The sequence below is a fragment of the Mercenaria mercenaria genome, chromosome 1, assembly GCF_021730395.1.
Source record: "Mercenaria mercenaria strain notata chromosome 1, MADL_Memer_1, whole genome shotgun sequence".
In the NCBI taxonomy this organism is placed as follows: domain Eukaryota; kingdom Metazoa; phylum Mollusca; class Bivalvia; order Venerida; family Veneridae; genus Mercenaria; species Mercenaria mercenaria.
This window is the reverse complement of record NC_069361.1, coordinates 64,355,604-64,379,200: the sequence shown is the minus strand read 5'-3', so window position 1 is coordinate 64,379,200 and position 23,597 is coordinate 64,355,604. Positions and strand designations below refer to the sequence as shown.

Here is a 23,597-nt window from a genome sequence, read left to right as displayed (position 1 = left end):
GAATGAAGTATTGCCATGCAATACAAAGTCCCCTACTGGAAGGCACCTAATTTTTTCTACTGCAGTATAACATAATGAACTGATATCTGTCAATGATGTATAAACAATATTGTACTACATATACAATATGTTATAACATTATAACAACACACTTGGATTAAAATGTGCATATATAAAAACCCACAGTTGTTTTCATATTGAATTTTTTTGGCTGATTATAAAAATGTTATCATGTAAGTTATTTATAGTAACAACAAAGGGAAATTAATCTTTAAAAAAAAAAAAAAAAAAAAAAAATAATATAAGTCCACAAGAAACTCTTTACCAGGTAGAGATAGGTCAAAATACACCTAAAAATTGGATGTAACATGCATGCTGTACCACAGAAAAGTGGTCTCGATTTTTCTCTACTGCCAGTAATAAAAAAGTTACAATAAAATCTATTTATAGTAACAACAAAGGGATGTAATTCTAAAAACAAGGGTGCCTCATGGTGGTGAACATTTGGTCCAAGTTACATCAAAATCCCTCCATGCATGAAGAAGAAATGTTCCATACAAAGTCATTCTTGAATTTGACCTTTGACTTCTAAATATGACCTTGACCTTAGACCTAGGGACCTGGTTCTTGCGCATGACATGTAGTCTCATCCAGGGGAATATTTGTGCCAACTGATATCTAAATCCTGCTTTGCATGACAAAGTTATAGACCGGACAGGAAAAAAATCCTCTTGACCTTTGATCTCAAAGTGTGACCTTGACCTTTAAGCTAGGGTACTGGGTGTTGCGCATGACATGTCGTCTCCTCATGGGGAACACTTGTGCTAAGTAATATTAAAATCCCTTAATGAATGTCAGAGTTATGGACCGGACACGAAACAGACCCTGTTCATGCTATGTTAACATTTGACTGCTAAGTGTGACCTTGACCTTTGAGCTAGGGGTCTGAAAGTTGTGCATGACATATCGTCTTATTATGAGGTACATTTGTGCCAAGTAATATTAAAATCCCTTCATAGATGGGAGAGTTATGGACCGGACAGGAAAAAAACCTTGTTGACCTTTGACCTCCAATTGTGACCTTGACCTTTAAGCTAGGGGTCCAGGTTTTGCGCATGACACGTCGTCTCCTCATGGGGAACATTTGTGCCAAGTAATATTAAAATCTCTTCATGGATGGGAGAGTTATGGACCGGACAGGAAAAAAGCCCTGTTGACCTTTGACCTCCAATTGTGACCTTGACCTTTGAGCTAGGGGTCCGGGATTTGCGCACGACACATCATCTCATCATGGGGAACATTTGTGCCAAGTAATACTAAAATCCCTTCAAGGATGGGAGAGTTGTGGACCGGACAGGAAAAAAGCCCTGTTGACCTTTGACCTCCTATTGTGGCCTTGACCTTTGAGCTAGGGGTCTGGGTTTTGCGCATGACACGTCGTCTCATCATGGGGAACATTTGTGCCAAGTAATATTAAAATCCCTTCATGGATGACAGAGTTATGGACCGGACACGAAATTGCGGACGGACGGAATGACGGAATGACAGAATGACGGAATGACGGAATGACGGAAAGACGGAATGGAGCATTCCTATAGTCCCCAAAACTGGTTTTCAACCAGTAGGGGACTAAAAAGAAGCAAAAACTTGAATGCTGAATTGAAACTGAACTGCAAACAAATTCATAGGTGTTACACCAAATAAATATGTTATAAAACTGATTTCTGTTTTTTTTTCTCATTTACAAATTTTCAGGAGTAAAATCACTCCTAGTCAATTTCAGATTTTAACATTTTACTCATTAACAAGAATTATGATCAGTAAATACTCATAAGCCAAAAAAATTATCTGGAGCCCTGTAAAGGTACCCTTTGGAAAGCAAAACATGGCGGTCTTCAGTTGAAGGTCAAAATACATAGAAATATTCAAATCACGAAATAGAAGTACTGGTATTTAAAGTCTACAATTTGTCTTTAACAAAAGTTTGTGTAACTTAAGAATTCCGAAAGAACATAACTGTTCATGCTGTCTGGAGTAATGAGTGTGGCTTCATTTCTCTTAAACAAAATACATTAACACAACTTTAATGAGCTTAAGAATAAAACTCTCGGCGATATATGACCATTTTGTGTTGATTCGCCGTAAAACCTAACTCACTCACTTAAGAATAAAACTGTAACATGGTACATATATAACTTTGCCACATTTTTACCATTAACACTATTGGTGTAAGTTATCTCCTCTTTCTTATTTACTAATGATAAGAGAAAAACCATACCTCTTTAGGACTGTGAACTTTTGGCCAAAACTTTAAAAGTGCCATTATAACCTGAAATGTATATGTAGCAATGTGTAAGTATGCATTACCACCTGACGCATGTATTTAGCAATGTGTAATTATCCATTATGATCTGAAATATACAAGAATTCATTACAACCTGAAGAATATACGCAGCAATGTAGGAAGATGAAAGTATTTATTATGAACTGAAGTACATATGTAACAAGGTGTCAGTATCTGTTAGCCATTACAAATATGTATATAGCATCAATTATGACCTGAAATATGTATGTAGCAATGTGCATTTTTGTTTGTTTTGGGTTTAACGCCGTTTTTCGAGCAATGTGTAAGTATCCATTATGACCTGAAATATGTACATAGCAATATGTAAGCACCTCTGATGACCTGAAATATATGAGGCAATATGTAAGTATCTGTTATAACCTGAAATATGTATGAAGAAATGTGTAAGTATCCAATATGACCTGAAATATGTATATAGCAAAGTGTAGGTATCTCTTATAATCTGAAATATGTATACAGCAATATGTAAGTGTCCAAAATGACCTGAAATAGATATAGCAATATGTAAGTATCCATTATAACCTGAAATATGTATGTAGAAATGTGTAAGTGTTCAATATGACCTGAAATACATGTAGCAATATATAAGTATCCATTATGACCTGAAATATATGTATAAATATGTAAGTATCCATTACGACCTGAAATATGTATGTAGAAATGTAAGTATCCAATATGACCTGAAATATATGTAGCAATATATAAGTATCCATTATGACCTGAAATATATGTATAAATATGTAAGTATCCAATATGACCTGAAATATATGTAACAATACTTAGGTATCCATTTTGACCTGAAATATGTATGTAGCGAAGTGTAAGTACACATTATGTAGTTAAGTGGACTCTGAAGGGATTCAAGATGCTTTTACATCATTAATATTCAAGGAAGACAAATTTTCTTGATTTCATCAATCCACAGAATTAAGATAGTTCTGCACGTTCGGATCAAATTTTTTTCTACAAAACAAAATTTGATTAAATCCTGATTTTTCAAAACTTCAGAATATACTAAAAAAATTCGGCAAATAAAAAAAATGATCTTGTGCTTAATTTTTTTACTAGACTGATTTGAAAAACATAACTGTACGCCGAATCCAGGCTTTATTCTACATTTTCTGAATAAATAGAGGATATTACATGACTGTCTTTTCATATTGAATTTATTAAACGAGTTGAATAAAATGATTAAATGCGAGGCTCTGTCCAGCATTTTATCAATTTTATTCAACGAGTTTAATAAATTCAATGTGGAAAGTCACAAATGTAATATTCTTTTTATCACATGTTAGCTTTTCCTGTCAAAACATCAAACAAGAGGGCCATGAAGGCCCTGTATAGCTCACCTGACCTATTGACCTAAAGATCATCAAGATTAACTTTCTGACCAAGTTTCATTAAGATATGGTCATAAATGTGGCCTCTAGAGTGTTAACTAGCTTTTCCTTTGATTTGACCAAGTGACCTAGTTTTTGACCCCACATGACCCAGATTCAAACTTGACCTAAAGATTATCAAGGTTAACATTCTGACCAGGTTTCATGAAGATACAGTCATAAATGTGGCCTCTAGAGTGTTAACAAGCTTTTCCTTTGATTTGACCTGGTGACCTAGTTTTTGAACCCACCTGACCAAGATTTAAACTTGACCTAAAGATCAACATTAACATTCTGACCAAGTTTCATTTAGATATGGTCATAAATGTGGCTTATACAGTGTTAACTAGCTTTTCCTTTGATTTGACCTGGTGACCTAGTTTTTGGCCCTATCTGACCCAGATTTAAAGTTGACCTAAAGATCATCAAGATTAACATTCCAACCAAGTTTCATTAAGATATGGTCATAAATGTGACCTCTAAAGTGCTAACTAACTTTTCCTTAGATTTGACCCGGTGACCTAGTTTTTGACCCCACATGACCCTGATTGGATCTTGACTTAAAGATCATCAAGATTAATATTCTGACTAAGTTTCATGAAAATAATGTCATAAATGTGGCCTCTAGAGTGTTAACAAGTTTTTCCTTTGATTTGACCTGGTGACCTAGTTTTTAACCCCACATGACCCAGATTTGAACTTGACCTAAAGATCATCAAGATTAACTTTCTGACCAAGTTTCATTAAGATATGGTCATAAATGTGACCTCTAGAGTGTTAACTAACTTTTCCTTTGATTTGACCTGGTGATCTAGTTTTTGATCCTACATGACCCAGATTAAAACTGGACCTAAAGATCACCAAGATTAACATTCTGACCAAGTTTCATGAAGATACAGTCATAAATGTGGCCTCCACAGTGTTAAGAAGCTTTTTCTTTGATTTGACCTGGTGACCTAGTTTTTGACCCCAGATGACCCAAAATCAAACTCGTCCAAGATTTTATCGAGTGTAACATTCTGACCAAGTTACATTAAGATTGGGCCAAAACTGTGACCTCTAAGAGTGTTAACAAGCTTTTCCTTTGGTTTGACCTAGTTTTTTACCCCAGATGACCCAATATCGAACTCATCCAAGATTTTATTGAGGGTAACATTCTGACCAAGTTTCATTAAGATTGGGCCAAAATTGTGACCTCTAGAGTGTTAACAGACAAATTGTTGACAACGGACGGATGGACGACGGACACAGGGCGATCACAAAAGCTCACCTCGAGCACTTTGTGCTTAGGTGAGCTAAAGTCTACTTTCTGTAACTATTATAAACAAGTCAATTTGACCAACGTCTCCTATATTGTAGACAACGTCAACGTCAAAGCTTTATTACACTAGTGTAATACCATTTTTATGTAATGACTTTATTACACTCCCATGTCGTCAAACATGTGATAAATGACGTTATTCCATTACTTCCGGTTTATCAAACATGCAGCACTACCTTAAGTCCAAATGAACAAATAAAATTAGACTTCATTTTATCTATAAAGTTAAAATGCACAAATCCATGTCCATATGAATCAGCTATTTTGACCAAACAAATGAACTTTCATGCCCGCTAAATCAACTATTTTCACTATAAGTTTCAAGCTTTCTTCACAATCAAACTACAATAAATTTGTACATATCTGAGTGCACATAGAGATAAAATTACAAAAGAAATACCTGCATAAAGCCTGTACATTACACATGTAAAATTAATTAGCTCAATCCCTGATCATTACTTACAGGTTCAGTGAGACTGGGGTCCTTTTCAAGGAACTGTACCACACAGTAGGCCAGCTGTGGGTGATACACACTCAGTGACTTCACTTTGTGTAACGGCAGAAGCACTTTTAATAAAAACACTTTATGCTCTTCTTTCAATGGGAGGGCAAAACCATTGATAATACTGAAAAAGATTATAAAACAATCGAACTGGCAACAAATTTAATAAGAACTTTAGAATTAAAAAAAAAATCAATACAGCTGTTAATGGTCAGATTACATAATTTCTGTACGTGTTAATAAATAACACTTCTTTCAAACAGATGTGCTTGTTATGCAACAGCTAGATATCTAACCAGTATTCATTTCTTTGAATATCATTATCTCCAAAAGAAGAACTTACACTATGGAAACGTCTCTTAGTATTTTTCTATTGCAATGTTTTGCAATTTTTTGTTCACAACACAATCCTACCGATATGTCTATCATACCTGCCTTCGTTACGTAACATTTTCGTATTTTTATGAGATTTTTCTGTATGCTATTTCTCAATAAATGATATGAGCGAAAAGAAAGAAAATTCTCTACTACAATGAATGAGATAAATGCATGAAATTTATGTTTAAAAACTGTATAGATGAAATCTTACTGTTTCTTCCAACGTCCAAACAACTAACCAAGATTTTTCAAACTGTCCATGCTTACCTTCCTAAGATCTCTAAAAGCTCTGCTATCCCATTATGCCGTCCTGTTTCATATATAAAACTGAAAAGATATGGTACAAAAACTTTCATTCTCATTTTGATAAAATCAGACCATCCATACCTACCTTCCCAAAATCTCTAAAAGTTCTGCTATCCCATTATGCCGTTCCGTTTCATATATAAAACTGAAAATAAACAACATAGACACATAAATGTATCGTAAGTTGTTTGTTTTTGTGAAGATGATGATGGATTTTTTTTTCAGGAATCTGAATTTGCACCACGACAGTTTGCCATATGGCAACTTTGCATTGTGGAAGGTGACTCCAGGTGCCCCTCCATGCACTATTTCATGGGCACCTTGGCAAAACCACCAATCTTTTGCAAGACATGTGGATTCCTTCTTCAAAAGATAACGAGGCGTACAATGTTTATGCTAAAACTACTGAGATAGAAAATATATTATTTTGGTACTGTCCAGTGTCTGACCCAAGTAAATGTCATTTTGCAAATATCAACACAAACAGAATTCCCAATTTTTTGCTTGCTCTCGATCCTTCAGACACTTCGCAGAAAAGCAGGCATCAAATCAGCCTGAAAAGTTTCAATTTAATCTGGCTAGTGTAAACAAGATAACATTAAGGCAATAGTATAACCCACATTTCTGTAACTGTTTGGTCAGTGAAAAGCATATGCCCACATTAGCTTTACAGGTTTTCACACCAGGTGAATAATGGATGTCTTAATTGATGATTAATTTATAATTTGAACACAACTGGACATATGAATTGCTCTTTTAGATGCTAATAAAATATGAATAGCAGACCGCAGAAGTGTTTAAAGCTGTCAAACAATGAGAGTCTCATGCAAACAATACACTTTACTTCTTCTCCTGAGGGAAGCATAAATCTATGATTTCTTCAACAGGATTTTAACAGACTGCACACATGCCTTCAAGTGAAAAGTTTGTATATTGAAATCAATACATTCACAAATACAGACTCAATTGACCTGCCAAGTCTAGTTACTGGCCCTGCACCACAATGAGTAAACAGAAATAAACCTTCCTATAACTTTATAAGCTTGCTGTAGGTAAATCCTAACTTGATGTTACCATAATTTAACATGATCTTACAGCAAAAGCAATCTATATGAAATCTAACCAAGGCTTATCTATACCATCTTCACCAACAGAAGTTTATTAGTCTGCAGTGAATCTCCCAAAGGTCTTTGTGACAAATTGATTGTTGTTTTACAATTGTAGAGTTGTTCAATATAGGAGACTAGACAGACCAAAGATTTTAAGACCCAATTTTATCTTTTTTTATAACCAATAGTAAAGTTAGTGGGAGTAATAAATTCTCCTTTTCTGACACATGAGGTTAGGTGCAGTGAAAAGTCAGACATTTCAAAGAATTTCATCAGAATTCATGCCATGTATTCGTTTGAAATGGCTACAAATATGAACATGGGCAAGAGAACAGATACATATAGGATATTGGCCTAATTCATACTGTAATACATAATGCCAGAAATCTGTCACAATTTCTTAGTTGATTAATCAGTAAAAGTCTGTTAAAAATCACATAAACATATAATATCACTTTAGTACTGGCCAATATTGGTCCAGACATTGGGAAGTAACTCTGATATTGTGAAATCATTTAACTTTGCAGCCAAGAAATTTTGTTGTTTTTAAAAAGAAAAAAAATATTTCCTGAGGACACAAATTCATGAATTTCATTTTGAGGATTGTCTCAATCCCAAAGGAATATTTAATGATATCACAGTAACTGGATTACACTTATTTAGACAACGACTTGTTGATGTTCCGTGATTCTGTCATTGTTAAAATTTTTTTAGATGCAAAATGATAAAGAATTCAATTCTATCCACAGAACAGGTATATAAGACTAGTTCTGACTTATATTTCGCCGTTGTAAGAACTTCAAATTTTGTAAGCAATGAAGGCTTTCATAAATTCATGAATTACCAATGATAAATTCAATAGGTAAGCGTTGATGAATAATGGCATTTCTTTGTATATTCAAGTGTAGTAATCTTCTATAATTTCAACAATAAAAAGTTACAAAATGCTCACCTATAAAATATATTATTAATTTGTTTCCTAATGTACGCTCTCAACCCCAAGAATTTCCCATAAATTCTGTGTAATATAGTTTTCTGAAAGTCTCTCTCCCTTGGATCTTCACTATCAAATAACTCCAACAACTGAAATGAAAAAGAACATTCTAAATAACAGGGGTTCCACTAGACCTGAAAACCCAAGAGTCCCAGAACCTTTGGGCCCAAATTTTGAAGGGTCCTTTTCCAAAATACAGGAGTCCTGTCCCAACACGTCCATATAATTGACTATATTTTTTATTTAGTAATACGTAGATCTTTACCTAAGAAAACAATAAACCCAAGATCATGTTACAGCATAATAAAAATGTCAGTTTCAGGTCATATATTGTAAACTAATATTTATCAAAATTCATGTTATTTTGATTAGGTTTTTCTTCTATGTTTCATTTAATTTTTAATAACAGAACAGTGCTATAACACTATAAAAATGTACCCAAAATGTACTGCCTGGATACTGGTACACTTTCGGAATGTCATCGGAAAGTAGTTTTTGCTCAGTTTACTTGGCCAACTAAGCTAAATCAGAGATAGTTCCTCAAATAATGATGCTACTTATCATTAAAAACTGCATTGAAAGTCAGTTTTTTTAAGGAATTTTGGAAATATGCATATGACATCGGGTGTAATTAGACTCGTGAACGGACATTCTAAACTTATTTTTGATTTCAAAATTCATCAAAATTTGTGAAGCTTCTTGTTGAAATTACGGTATGATCACTAAGCAATGGTCTAATTTAAAGTTTGCATGAAAAAATCTTGCAGGGCACTTTTCACATGCTCGGTAATCAGCTGCTTACGATAATTTAATAATTGGCGCCTTTTTTGACAGTACACAGGATCAATACGCTTTATCAATTAATTTCAACACTTCATTGATTCTTGTTACCTATGTGCACTCGCCGTGACGTAACTTGCTGATAAAACTAGAACTGTCACAGGAGTGACTCATACCCCCACCATAAGGTCTTGTCACAGAAGAATGGCAACCATAAGGAATCTTAAAAATACTTTGGAGTACTTCATCCTGGGCTTCCACATATAAGTAATACTAGTATAATACTAGTATAGTAATACTAGTAAATATATTAAATCTCTAATATTAGAGATACACTAAAAGTGAATACAAAAAAGTGTCTTACCGACCCATGTTACCACAGAAAAATGTTTTTACTTTTTACATAGGACTTATAATAAAAAAGTTAGAAAAATACCTAAAATATTGAAAATCTAAAAATAGGATTTCTAAAAATAGACTAATTCCTCTGGAATTTAAGGGGAAGAAACTCAGTACAAAGGTTAAAAAAGGTTACTTCCCTTTGGCTTACATCAAAATTAACCTTAAATTCTAGGTAAAAGGGGACACAATTCAAGAAAAATAGTGTCAGAGTTATGCACCTTGTGTCACATGATGTGGGTGATGAGGTGGAACATCTATTTTAAGTCTGAATCAAATCCATTCAGTAGTAATTGAGATATAGTGAAAATACATCAAAATTAACCTTAAATTCTAAGTAAAAAGGGGCATAATTCATGAAAAATTGGTGTCAGAGTTATGCACCTTGTGTCACATGATGTGGGTGGTGAGGTGGAACATCTATTTTAAGTTTGAATCAAATCCATTTTGTAATAATTTAGATATAGTGAAAATACATCAAAATCAACCTTAAATTTAAAGTAAAAGGGGACATAATTCATAAAAAATTTTTATGTCAGAGTTAAGCACCTTATGTCACATCATCTGGGTGATGAGGTGGAACAACTATTTTAAGTTTGAATCAAATCCATTTAGTAATAACTGAGATATAGTGAAAATACAACAAAATTAACCTTAAATTCTAAGTAAAAGGGGACATAATTCATGAAAACTTGGTGTCAGAGTTATGCACCTTGTGTCACATGATGTGGGCACATAATGTGGGTGATGAGGTGGAACATCTATTTTAAGTTTGAATCAAATCCATTCAGTAGTAACTGAGATAAAGTGAAAATACATCAAAATCAACCTTAAATTCTAAGTAAAAAGGGGCATAATTCATAAAAAAATGGTGTCAGAGTTATGCACCTTATGTCACATGATGTGGGTGATGAGGTGGAACATCTATTTTAAGTTTGAATCAAATCCATTTAGTAATAACTGAGATATAGTGAAAATACAACAAAATTAACCTTAAATTCTAAGTAAAAGGGGACATAATTCATGAAAACTTGGTGTCAAGAGTTATGCACCTTGTGTCACATGATGTGGGTGATAAGGTGGAACATGTATTTTAAGTTTGAATCAAATCCATTTGGTAATAACTGAGATAATAAATTTCGGGACGGGACGGGACGGGACAAAACTGACTCCTATATACCCCCCTCAAACATGTTTGGTGGGGGTATAAAAATCAGCGAGGCATGTCTACAGGAGAAAGGGCAGGATTTAGCAGAAGATCAAAGGCAGGAGGGCATGACTGCGAGTGCTTATTTTGGAATACACGTGTCTATCGTGGAAATAGTTTTACTGAAGGAAATGAATGATGAGAGAAAGGATTATTAAAGGAAAATGCCTCCGGGTCCCGAAGGACGCACAGGCAAGTATCATGCCGGGTGCTTTGAGCGTCTTTTGAAAATCTCCCGGGTCCGGACCCGGGGTCCCGGGTCAAATGGAACCCCTGAAATAAGAAATTACGCTTGTTTTATTGGGTTTAATACAGCATTCTGTGGTATCTAGCAATTCACCAATCCAATCTCATTTGTATCATATTCCTTTGCTATATAACATATCTTAAAACAACTAATTTTGTTATATTCTATTTTCTCCTTTCAGTAGCGATGGTGATTTAGGCAAATTATATACCACGTCAAAGACATTGCCTAAGTATGGTGAGAAACAGCTGTCACTTCACTGCTCCTGGATTCCATACCAGCATTAAATTGTTTTGGAAAAGTAAATTGATCTTCCAATTATGAATCAAAGATGGAGTATGAAGACCTTGAGGTGTATTATCTGTCATTTCCTCACAGAAAACCCAGTAATTAATCTCACTACCTCTGGTTTAGTAGATCTGCATTTTTCAAATTAAGCTTTATGGGCTGGCATGGAGGGAATAATGGGTTTATTCGAAGAATAAGAGCACCGCCTGCTGGTGCCATCGCTTGTCTGCAAGTTCTGGACAATATGAAGAAAAGACTTATATTTCGGATTTTCTAAGTACAAAAAGGGTCATAATTCTGACAAAATGCAGGTTAAAGTTATGGTTCTTGATGTACGTAGTCACCTAATGATGATAAACAAGTATCATTCTAAGTTTCAAAGCTGCAGCTCTTATAGTTTTTGAGAAAAGGTGGATCTAAATAAACAAGAGCTGTCTCCATAGGATGACACATGCCCCCGATGGCACTTTGAATGAATAGTTATGGCCGATGTTAGAGTTTAGGACCTTTGACCTACAGAGCTGGGTCTTGCGCACGACACGTCGTCTAACTGTGCCACACATTCATGCGTAGTTATTTTAAAATCCATGCATGAATGACAGAGATATGGACCAGACACGCCCATCAATGCACTATCATGAAAAATGACCTTTAACGTCTAAGTGTGACCTTGACCTTTGAGCTACGGACCTGGGTCTTGCGCGTGACATGTCGTCTTACTGTGGTACACAATCATGCCAAGATATTTTAAAATCCATCCATGGATGACAAAGATATGGACCGGACACGCCCATCAATGCACTATCCTTTAACGTCTAAGTGTGACCTTGACCTTTGAGCTACGGACCTGGGTCTTGCACGCGACACGTTGTCTTACTGTGGTACACATTCATGCCAAGTTATTTGAAAATCCATCCATCGATGACAAACATATGGACCGGACACGCCCATCAATGCACTATCCTTTAACGTCTAAGTGTGACCTTGACCTTTGAGCTACGGACCTGGGTCTTGCGCACGACACGTCGTGTTACTGTGGTACACATTCATGCTAAGTTATTTGAAAATCCATCCATGGATGACAAAGATATGGACCGGACACGCCCATCAATGCACTATCCTTTAATGTTCAAGTGTGACCTTGACCTTTGAGCTACGGACCTGGGTCTTGCGCGCGACATGTCGTCTTACTGTGGTACACATTCATGCCAAGTTATTTGAAAATCCATCCATCGATGACAAAGATATGGACCGGACACGAAAATTGCGGACAGACTGACAGACGGTTCAAAAACTATATGCCTCCCTTCGGGGGCATAAAAATTTAACCAATGCAGACGATGAAGTGACGACAATACCTTGTAGATTTTTTTCAAAAATCAGACAAGCTAAAATGGCGAATGTTCAATGCTCACGACGGCAGACTTTGACCAGATGAAAATCATATTGAATCACAAAATGGATGGAAAATATATTTACATATCATACTGACTGTCCTTTTTGACCTGCATTAAGTTATAAATACAACAAGACTGAGAAATAATTTACCTGTAAAACAAACTTCTGATCTATGTATCTTTTAGCTGTATTTGGCTGGAAATCTGGAGACTCTAAAAACCTTAGAAAGAACTCGTATACCAACTGAAATGAGAATAAGAATATATTGATAATGAAGTTTGTTTTAAGTTAGGTCATCTAGAGACTTTCCAGCTTTACATAAGAGAAAGATCCCCAGGTGTTGCTTGAAATCATTTCTGGCACATTGGGTACTGCACTGCTCCCTCAAATAGAAATATCCTACCTCTTTAGTGGTGTTATGAACTCAAAGAAGTTTTGAAATCTGGGACCTCAACCACTCAGCCATGGAGGCTCCCAAATTTGCAATTTATATAGTAAATGTGAAACCAATAAACTTGGGTGCATATTATGTAAGTAAAATGCATACACTCAACTTGTAAGTAAACATGTCAGATAGTTTTGGTGAAAAGTGGCATAAACTTAATCACATTAAATCTCCTGACAGATCTATGCATTTTTTTGCTGTGTCAATTCCTGAATTACCTGTAAATGAGGCCAGGCAGCTTCTAGGGTGGGCTCATCTTCCTCAGGATCAAACTCTGCACCACTAGGGTTGGACGATGGAGGTAACGTTCGGAATAAATTGGTTGCAAACTGAAATATATAACATTTGAGGCATTCTTAACTGACTGGAATATACATATATTACATGAGTGTCTTTTCATATAGAATTTATTCAACGAGTTTAATAAATTCAATGTGGAAAGTTACAAAATTTAATGTAATATTCCTTTTATCACATGTTAGCTTTTCCTGCTGAAACATGATAAATTCTACTTTCTTTAACTATATAAATAAGTCAATTAGACCAACATCTCCTATACTATAAACGATGTCGACGTCAAAGCTTTATTACACTAGTCCATTATCATTTTTATGTAATGGCTTTATTACACTCCCGTGACGTCAAACATGTGATAATAAGAAATAAAGTAAATCGTCAATTAAATTAAGTTCCTTGCATACTGAAGATTGCATTTCAATAAATGCAATGGAAACTAGAGCTGCTTTTGAGAAAAGCGCATGTCTCCCACAACTGCCTAATCATCTAAAAAGTAATTCAGGCTATATACTGTTAACTCACTACAAATATAGCTTTGAAGAGTAAAAAGGCTGATTTTGGGTAATTCAAAGGCCAAAATTTCGAAGTGCCTGGGCCGATTTGGCTGCTTATCAAACTTGGCTGAGGACTTATGGTAAAAACACATTTTGTTCAAGTTTGGTGAAGATTGGATGAGAAATATTCGAGTTAAGAGTGCGGACAAGAGTAAAAAGGCCAATTTACGGTAATTCAAGGGCTGTAACTCCAAAATGCCTGGGCCGATTTGGCTAGTTATCGAACTTGACCGAGGTCTTATGGTCAAACACATTTTGTTAAAGTTTGGTGAAGATCGGATGAGAAATGTTTGACTTTAGAGTGCGGACAAGATTTGTGACAGACACACGAACACACAGACTGGAGTAAATCAATATGTCTCCCACACCACTGTGTGGTGTGGTGGGAAACATAATTAACAAGTCTATGGCAAAAACTTTCAACATGATGCCATATCTGAATTAGCCATATCTTTCCTTTGTTTTTTTTATATTTTTGAAAGATGCAAAGAAAATCGATATAAAGAATTACAGAAAAGTAATCATAATAATGGGTAAAATTAGCAGTCTATGGTGAGAAGTCTTTATTTTACTTCAGGAAAATGTGTGACAATTAAATGATTAAACAGCAACCCTAGAAGAAAATAAAGTTTGAGATAAACAAACTATAAAACTGTTCCACAACACTGAAAGGCATGTTGAGCTAAACATAATATTCATATGAAAACATGCTACAATTTCCATCAAATGGATCTGACAATTACTTCTGTTTTAGTTCCCCTCTGGTATAAATCTCTCTCTTGGATAAGAGACGTAAATATGGGGTTTTAGTGAACAATAATGCTATTAGGGCTAAAACAATGGGAAAAGCTCATTCATTTATTGCAGCAGATAACAAGTTAACAGGACTTGTTAGAAAATTCTTCAAAGAAGAAAAAAACATATTCTGAAATTTCAGTCTTTTTTTACAGACTCTGCCAATTATTAGTAACAAGTGCAATTTTACAACAAGCATCTAACACAATTTATTCTTGACATTTGAACACCTTTAACTGGGTTTGTGAAATGGATTTTAACAATTTTCACAGTTTTGATGAAAATATCTAATAATGATCCTGATAAACACACTGGATCAATAGAAAGTTAGTCACAATCTCTGGGAAATGTATTATAAGGAACAATAATAGGATTCAATGCTCACAAAAGAAAACTGTGAATGTAGAGTAATTGTTACTAAACAAACAGACAATGTGTACAATGTTTAGAAATATAGGAAATGCAGAAACTAAACTAAAGCTGCCATGAAGACTAAAATGAAACTAGAAATGTGTCATAGGTCACAAATGCTCCCACTATGTAACAATAAGTAAAAGAAGTATGTGTCCAGAGTCCTGACTCAATGGAGTCAATTTATTTCTGACCTTGACCTGGGACCTTATGTCCTTGCTTGTCTACTGTGCACATTGTCATGAGGTTAACAGCTGATGTCACTTCTATGAAAATCCTTCCAGAGGTCAATAAGCTATGTAGTGAACATAAAATAAAGCTATCTGACCTCCAAATGTGACCATGACCTTCAATCTAATAAACTTAGTTGTGTCTGACTCTCATTATATTATGATGCAGAACTTTTATGTGCAGTTATCTGAAACAATTTGAAATGTTACCTGACATTTAACATCAAGTGTGTCCTTGGAACTAGTGATCAGGGTTATGCATGATTTTCGTCACATTATGACTGTGAATAATTAAGTGTAGTTATTTATAAATCCATTAAAAGGGTTGAAATGAAGCTATTTGAACACTGACCTCCCAGTGCGATTATGATCTTGGACCTGGGTTGTGCGCTCTGCATGTCATCTTCGAAAAGATGCTAGTTTTATGAAAATCCTTCCAGCACTTTAGAAAATGTATGGTTAAGCTAACTGACCTTTGACCTTCAACTGTGACTTTGGACCTAGTGACCTGTTTCATATGTGATGCTGGTTCTATGATGGCAAATGCTGATGTGTAGTCATTTAAATTCCAATACAGTTTCAGACAGGTGCTGCCAAAAAAAGACTAGCCCCCATATACTTTTTATCAAGGGGTATAATTATGTAAAATCCTTGAACCCCAATTGTAATCACAAGTCATGGGTCTATGTCTTACACATGGCACATCATTTAATTATGGAGAATGTTTGTGCCAAGTTATCTGAATATCATTCATGCATAAAAAGTTATTAAATGGAAGATCTCTGTGTGGAGCAGATGGATGTAACCGTTTTAGACGTCCGGCTTATTTTATTGTATCAGGTACCTTTTTTGTTGGGTTTAACATCGCACTGACACAATTACAGGTCATATGGCGACTTTCCAGCTTTGATGGTGAAGGAAGACCCTAGGTACCCCTCTGTGCATTATTTCATCACAAGCAGGCACCTGGGTAGAACCACCAACCTTCCGTAAGCAAGCTGGATGGCTTCCTCACATGAAGAATTCAACACCCCAAGTAGGGCTCGAACCCACATCAGTGAGGGGCAAGTGTCAGGTACTTGTATCTCATAAAAGAATTAAACACCCATAAATCTACTTGCAGGTGTTGAACTTTACAAAATAATCATAATTTGCCAGTAAACATCTACAAGATTCTTCTCACCTGGGATTTAGTCAAAACCCAAAAGCCTGAAAATTTGCAGTCTCCTTTTCTTATAGATAAGCAAATTCTGGTAATTAAAAGCTTGAAAACAGGATCTGTCCTGAACCATTTCTGTTCTTGAAGTAAACGGCTAATTAAATCAAAGTGAACATCACAAATATTTGTTTTCTGTTTCAATCATTATATGGAGAGGACCTTATTTAATATCTGTTGAGTTATTTGTGATGGCTTGCTGTTGTCATTTATAGATTAAAGAACTCCCAAAAGGCACACCGCTAGGCATAATTTCCTACCTCCTGCCATATGCATGCAAATTTTATATAAATATTTACCATATGGATGGCTTCTGGGTATATTGCATCTGTTATGACCCCTCTATTTTGTGTGACAAATTCCACCATCTCATTGAGTGCAGCACGCTTGACTTCCTTCCATTTAAGGTCACTGAGTGGATCTTGCATGAAGTCAAATAGAACACAACACTGTCGTAACTTCTGAATGAAGAGTTCTTCTCTCTCTGCTGGCGTTGCATCTGAAAGGTACAAAAATAAAGACATGTTAAAGGTCGGTTATGTTTTTAATTCTATATTCAGGAGAGAAAAGTCTCTCACTCAAATTTAGAATTTTAATTCCTTTCAGAAGCAGAGCTCAACCTAACAGATGGGAGGGGTAGCAAGTGATTCTAAGACACAGCTCAAATAAGACAGGGGAGGGCAAACAATTCAATGTCATAGCTCAAATAAGACAGGGGAGGGCAAACAATTCAATGTCACAGCTCAAATAAGACAGGGGAGGGCAAACAATTCAAAGTCATAGTTCAAATAAGACAGGGGAGGGCAAACAATTCAATGTCATAGCTCAAATAAGAAAGGGGAGGGCAAACAATTCAATGTCATAGCTCAAATAAGACAGGGGAGGGCAAACAATTCAAAGTCATAGCTCATACTTACAGAATGGAGGGATGTGATTCTACGTCACAGCTCATACTTACAGAATGGAGGGACAATTGATTCTAAGTCACAGCTCATACTTACAGAATGGAGGGACATGGGACATGTGACTATGTCACAGCTCATACTTACAGAATGGAGGAACAACTGATTCTAAGTCATAGCACATACTTACAGAATGGAGGGACAAGTGATTCTAAGTCACAGCTCATACTTACAAAATGGAGGGACAAGTGATTCTAAGTCACAGCTCATACTTACAGAATGGAGGGACAAGTGATTCTAAGTCACAGCTCATACTTTCAGAATGGAGGGACATGTGATTCTAAGTCACAGCTCATACTTACAGAATGGAGGGACAAGTGATTCTAAGTCACAGCTCATACTTTCAGAATGGAGGGACATGTGATTCTAAGTCACAGCTCATACTTACAGAATGGAGGGACAAGTGATTCTAAGTCACAGCTCATACTTACAGAATGGAGGGACACGTGATTTTATGTAACAGCTCAAACTTACAGAATGAATGGAGGGACAAGTGATTCTAAGTCACAGCTCAAACTTACAGAATGGAGGGACACGTGATTCTAAGTCACAGCTCAATCTTACAGAATGGAGGGACAAGTGATTTTAAGTCACAGTTCATACTTACAGAATGGAGGGACAAGTTATTCTATGTCACAGCTCAAACGTACAGAATGGAAGGACAAGTGATTATAAGTCACAGCTCAAACTTACAGAATGAAGGGACACATGATTCTAAGTTACAGCTTAAACTTAGAGAATGGAGGGACAAGTGATTCTAAGTCCCAGCTCAAACATACAGAATGAATGGAGGGACAAGTAATTCTAAGTCATAGCTCAAACTTACAGAATGAAGGGACAAGTGATTCTAAGTCACAGCTCAAACTTAGAGAGTGGTGGGACAAGTGATTCTAAGTCACAGCTCAAACTTACAGAATGGAGGGACAAGTGATTCTAAGTCACAACTCAAACTTAGAGAATGGAGGGACAAGTGATTCTAAGTCTTAACTCAAACTTACAGAATGGAGGGACAAGTGATTCTAAGTCACAGCTCAAACTTACAGAATGGAGGGACAAGCGATTCTAAGTCACAGCTCAAACTTAGAGAGGGGAGGGGCAAGTGATTCTAAGTCACAGCTCAAACTTAGAGAATGGAGGGACAAGTAATTCTAAGTCACAGCTCAAACTTCCAGAATGGAGGGACAAGTGATTCTAGGTCACAGCTCAAACTTACAGAATGGAGGGACAAGTGATTTTAAGTAACAGCTCATACTTATAGAATTGAGGGACAAGTGATTCTAAGTCACAGCTCAAACTTACAGAATGGAGGGACAAGTGATTCTAAGTCACAACTCAAATTTACAGAATGGAAGGACAACTGATTCTAAGTAAACAGCTCAAACTTACAGAATGGAGGGACATGTGATTCTAAGTCACAGCTCAAACTTAGAGAGGGGAGGGGCAAGTGATTCTAAGTCACAGCTCAAACTTACGGAATGGAGGGACAAGTGATTCTAGGTCACAGCTCAAACTTACAGAATGGAGGGACAAGTGATTCTATGTAACAGCTCATACTTATAGAATGGAGGGAAAAGTGATTCTAAGTCACAGCTCAAACTTACAGAATGGAGGGACAAGTGATTCTAAGTCACAACTCAAACTTACAGAATGGAGGGACATGTGATTCTAAGTCACAGCTCATACTTACAGAATGGAGGGACATGTGATTCTAAGTCACAGCTCATACTTACAGAATGGAGGGACAAGTGATTCTAAGTCACAGCTCAAACTTACAGAATGAATGGAGGGACAAGTGATTCTAAGTCACAGCTCAAACTTACAGAATGAAGGGACACATGATTCTAAGTCACAGCTCAAACTTAGAGAGGGGAGGGGCAAGTGATTCTAAGTCACAGCTCAAACTTACAGAATGGAGGGACACATGATTCTAAGTCACAGCTCAAACTTAGAGAGGGGAGGGGCATGTGATTCTAAGTCACAGCTCATACTTACAGAATGGTGGGACAAGTGATTCTAAGTCACAGCTCAAACTTACAGAATGGAGGGACACGTGATTCTAAGTCACAGCTCAATCTTACAGAATGGAGGGACAAGTGATTTTAAGTCACAGTTCATACTTACAGAATGGAGGGACAAGTTATTCTATGTCACAGCTCAAACGTACAGAATGGAAGGACAAGTGATTCTAAGTCACAGCTCAAACTTACAGAATGAAGGGACACATGATTCTAAGTAACAGCTTAAACTTAGAGAATGGAGGGACAAGTGATTCTAAGTCCCAGCTCAAACATACAGAATGAATGGAGGGACAAGTAATTCTAAGTCATAGCTCAAACTTACAGAATGAAGGGACAAGTGATTCTAAGTCACAGCTCAAACTTAGAGAGTGGTGGGACAAGTGATTCTAAGTCACAGCTCAAACTTACAGAATGGAGGGACAAGTGATTCTAAGTCACAACTCAAACTTAGAGAATGGAGGGACAAGTGATTCTAAGTCTTAACTCAAACTTACAGAATGGAGGGACAAGTGATTCTAAGTCACAGCTCAAACTTACAGAATGGTGGGACAAGTGATTCTAAGTCACAGCTCAAACTTCCAGAATGGAGGGACAAGTGATTCTAGGTCACAGCTCAAACTTACAGAATGGAGGGACAAGTGATTTTAAGTAACAGCTCATACTTATAGAATTGAGGGACAAGTGATTCTAAGTCACAGCTCAAACTTACAGAATGGAGGGACAAGTGATTCTAAGTCACAACTCAAAGTTACAGAATGGAAGGACAAGTGATTCTAAGTAAACAGCTCAAACTTACAGAATGGAGGGACATGTGATTCTAAGTCACAGCTCAAACTTAGAGAGGGGAGGGGCAAGTGATTCTAAGTCACAGCTCAAACTTACGGAATGGAGGGACAAGTGATTCTAGGTCACAGCTCAAACTTACAGAATGGAGGGACAAGTGATTCTATGTAACAGCTCATACTTATAGAATGGAGGGAAAAGTGATTCTAAGTCACAGCTCAAACTTACAGAATGGAGGGACAAGTGATTCTAAGTCACAACTCAAACTTACAGAATGGAGGGACATGTGATTCTAAGTCACAGCTCATACTTACAGAATGGAGGGACAAGTGATTCTAAGTCACAGCTCATACTTACAGAATGGAGGGACAAGTGATTCTAAGTCACAGCTCATACTTACAGAATGGAGGGACATGTGATTCTAAGTCACAGCTCAAACTTAGAGAGGGGAGGGGCAAGTGATTCTAAGTCACAGCTCAAACTTACGGAATGGAGGGACAAGTGATTCTAGGTCACAGCTCAAACTTACAGAATGGAGGGACAAGTGATTCTATGTAACAGCTCATACTTATAGAATGGAGGGAAAAGTGATTCTAAGTCACAGCTCAAACTTACAGAATGGAGGGACAAGTGATTCTAAGTCACAACTCAAACTTACAGAATGGAGGGACATGTGATTCTAAGTCACAGCTCATACTTACAGAATGGAGGGACATGTGATTCTAAGTCACAGCTCATACTTACAGAATGGAGGGACAAGTGATTCTAAGTCACAGCTCAAACTTACAGAATGAATGGAGGGACAAGTGATTCTAAGTCACAGCTCAAACTTACAGAATGAAGGGACACATGATTCTAAGTCACAGCTCAAACTTAGAGAGGGGAGGGGCAAGTGATTCTAAGTCACAGCTCAAACTTACAGAATGGAGGGACACATGATTCTAAGTCACAGCTCAAACTTAGAGAGGGGAGGGGCATGTGATTCTAAGTCACAGCTCATACTTACAGAATGGTGGGACAAGTGATTCTAAGTCACAGCTCAAACTTACAGAATGGAGGGACACGTGATTCTAAGTCACAGCTCAATCTTACAGAATGGAGGGACAAGTGATTTTAAGTCACAGTTCATACTTACAGAATGGAGGGACAAGTTATTCTATGTCACAGCTCAAACGTACAGAATGGAAGGACAAGTGATTCTAAGTCACAGCTCAAACTTACAGAATGAAGGGACACATGATTCTAAGTAAACAGCTTAAACTTAGAGAATGGAGGGACAAGTGATTCTAAGTCCCAGCTCAAACATACAGAATGAATGGAGGGACAAGTAATCTAAGTCATAGCTCAAACTTACAGAATGAAGGGACAAGTGATTCTAAGTCACAGCTCAAACTTAGAGAGTGGTGGGACAAGTGATTCTAAGTCACAGCTCAAACTTACAGAATGGAGGGACAAGTGATTCTAAGTCACAACTCAAACTTAGAGAATGGAGGGACAAGTGATTCTAAGTCTTAACTCAAACTTACAGAATGGAGGACAAGTGATTCTAAGTCACCAGCTCAAACTTACAGAATGGTGGGACAAGTGATTCTAAGTCACAGCTCAAACTTCCAGAATGGAGGGACAAGTGATTCTAGGTCACAGCTCAAACTTACAGAATGGAGGGACAAGTGATTTTAAGTAACAGCTCATACTTATAGAATTGAGGGACAAGTGATTCTAAGTCACAGCTCAAACTTACAGAATGGAGGGACAAGTGATTCTAAGTCACAACTCAAAGTTACAGAATGGAAGGACAAGTGATTCTAAGTAAACAGCTCAAACTTACAGAATGGAGGGACATGTGATTCTAAGTCACAGCTCAAACTTAGAGAGGGGAGGGGCAAGTGATTCTAAGTCACAGCTCAAACTTACGGAATGGAGGGACAAGTGATTCTAGGTCACAGCTCAAACTTACAGAATGGAGGGACAAGTGATTCTATGTAACAGCTCATACTTATAGAATGGAGGGAAAAGTGATTCTAAGTCACAGCTCAAACTTACAGAATGGAGGGACAAGTGATTCTAAGTCACAACTCAAACTTACAGAATGGAGGGACATGTGATTCTAAGTCACAGCTCATACTTACAGAATGGAGGGACAAGTGATTCTAAGTCACAGCTCATACTTACAGAATGGAGGGACAAGTGATTCTAAGTCACAGCTCATACTTACAGAATGGAGGGACAAGTGATTCTAAGTCACAGCTCAAACTTACAGAATGAATGGAGGGACAAGTGATTCTAAGTCACAGCTCAAACTTACAGAATGGAGGGACACGTGATTCTAAGTCACAGCTCAATCTTACAGAATGGAGGGACAAGTGATTTTAAGTCACAGTTCATACTTACAGAATGGAGGGACAAGTTATTCTATGTCACAGCTCAAACGTACAGAATGGAAGGACAAGTGATTCTAAGTCACAGCTCAAACTTACAGAATGAAGGGACACATGATTCTAAGTAACAGCTTAAACTTAGAGAATGGAGGGACAAGTGATTCTAAGTCCCAGCTCAAACATACAGAATGAATGGAGGGACAAGTAATTCTAAGTCATAGCTCAAACTTACAGAATGAAGGGACAAGTGATTCTAAGTCACAGCTCAAACTTAGAGAGTGGTGGGACAAGTGATTCTAAGTCACAGCTCAAACTTACAGAATGGAGGGACAAGTGATTCTAAGTCACAACTCAAACTTAGAGAATGGAGGGACAAGTGATTCTAAGTCTTAACTCAAACTTACAGAATGGAGGGACAAGTGATTCTAAGTCACAGCTCAAACTTACAGAATGGAGGGACAAGTGATTCTAAGTCACAGCTCAAACTTAGAGAGGGGAGGGGCAAGTGATTCTAAGTCACAGCTCAAACTTAGAGAATGGAGGGACAAGTAATTTCAAGTCATAGCTCAAACTTCCAGAATGGAGGGACAAGTGATTCTAGGTCACAGCTCAAACTTACAGAATGGAGGGGCAAGTGATTTTAAGTAACAGCTCATACTTATAGAATTGAGGGACAAGTGATTCTAAGTCACAGCTCAAACTTACAGAATGGAGGGACAAGTGATTCTAAGTCACAACTCAAACTTACAGAATGGAAGGACAAGTGATTCTAAGTAAACAGCTCAAACTTACAGAATGGAGGGACATGTGATTCTAAGTCACAGCTCAAACTTAG

The 23,597-nt window shown here is 36.8% G+C and overlaps 1 protein-coding gene across 3 annotated transcripts in view; it reads right to left on the bottom strand.

Moving 5' to 3' along the window:
• Positions 1 to 23,597, bottom strand: part of LOC123535807 (serine/threonine-protein phosphatase 2A 56 kDa regulatory subunit gamma isoform-like) — a 72,974-nt gene that overhangs the window by 31,995 nt on the left and 17,382 nt on the right. For 2 of the 3 annotated variants that reach the window (XM_045318560.2, XM_045318575.2), the window contains exons 4-10: positions 16,921 to 17,120; positions 13,337 to 13,447; positions 12,824 to 12,916; positions 8,313 to 8,443; positions 6,337 to 6,396; positions 5,529 to 5,691; positions 2,279 to 2,329 (exon numbers count right to left, since the gene is read on the bottom strand). In XM_045318560.2, the coding sequence (XP_045174495.1) occupies positions 2,279 to 2,329; positions 5,529 to 5,691; positions 6,337 to 6,396; positions 8,313 to 8,443; positions 12,824 to 12,916; positions 13,337 to 13,447; positions 16,921 to 17,120 (809 nt within the window). Of the gene's footprint in view, positions 1 to 2,278; positions 2,330 to 5,528; positions 5,692 to 6,212; positions 6,273 to 6,336; positions 6,397 to 8,312; positions 8,444 to 12,823; positions 12,917 to 13,336; positions 13,448 to 16,920; positions 17,121 to 23,597 lie in introns of all 3 variants that reach the window. The other variant, XM_045318567.2, reaches the window with a different exon arrangement.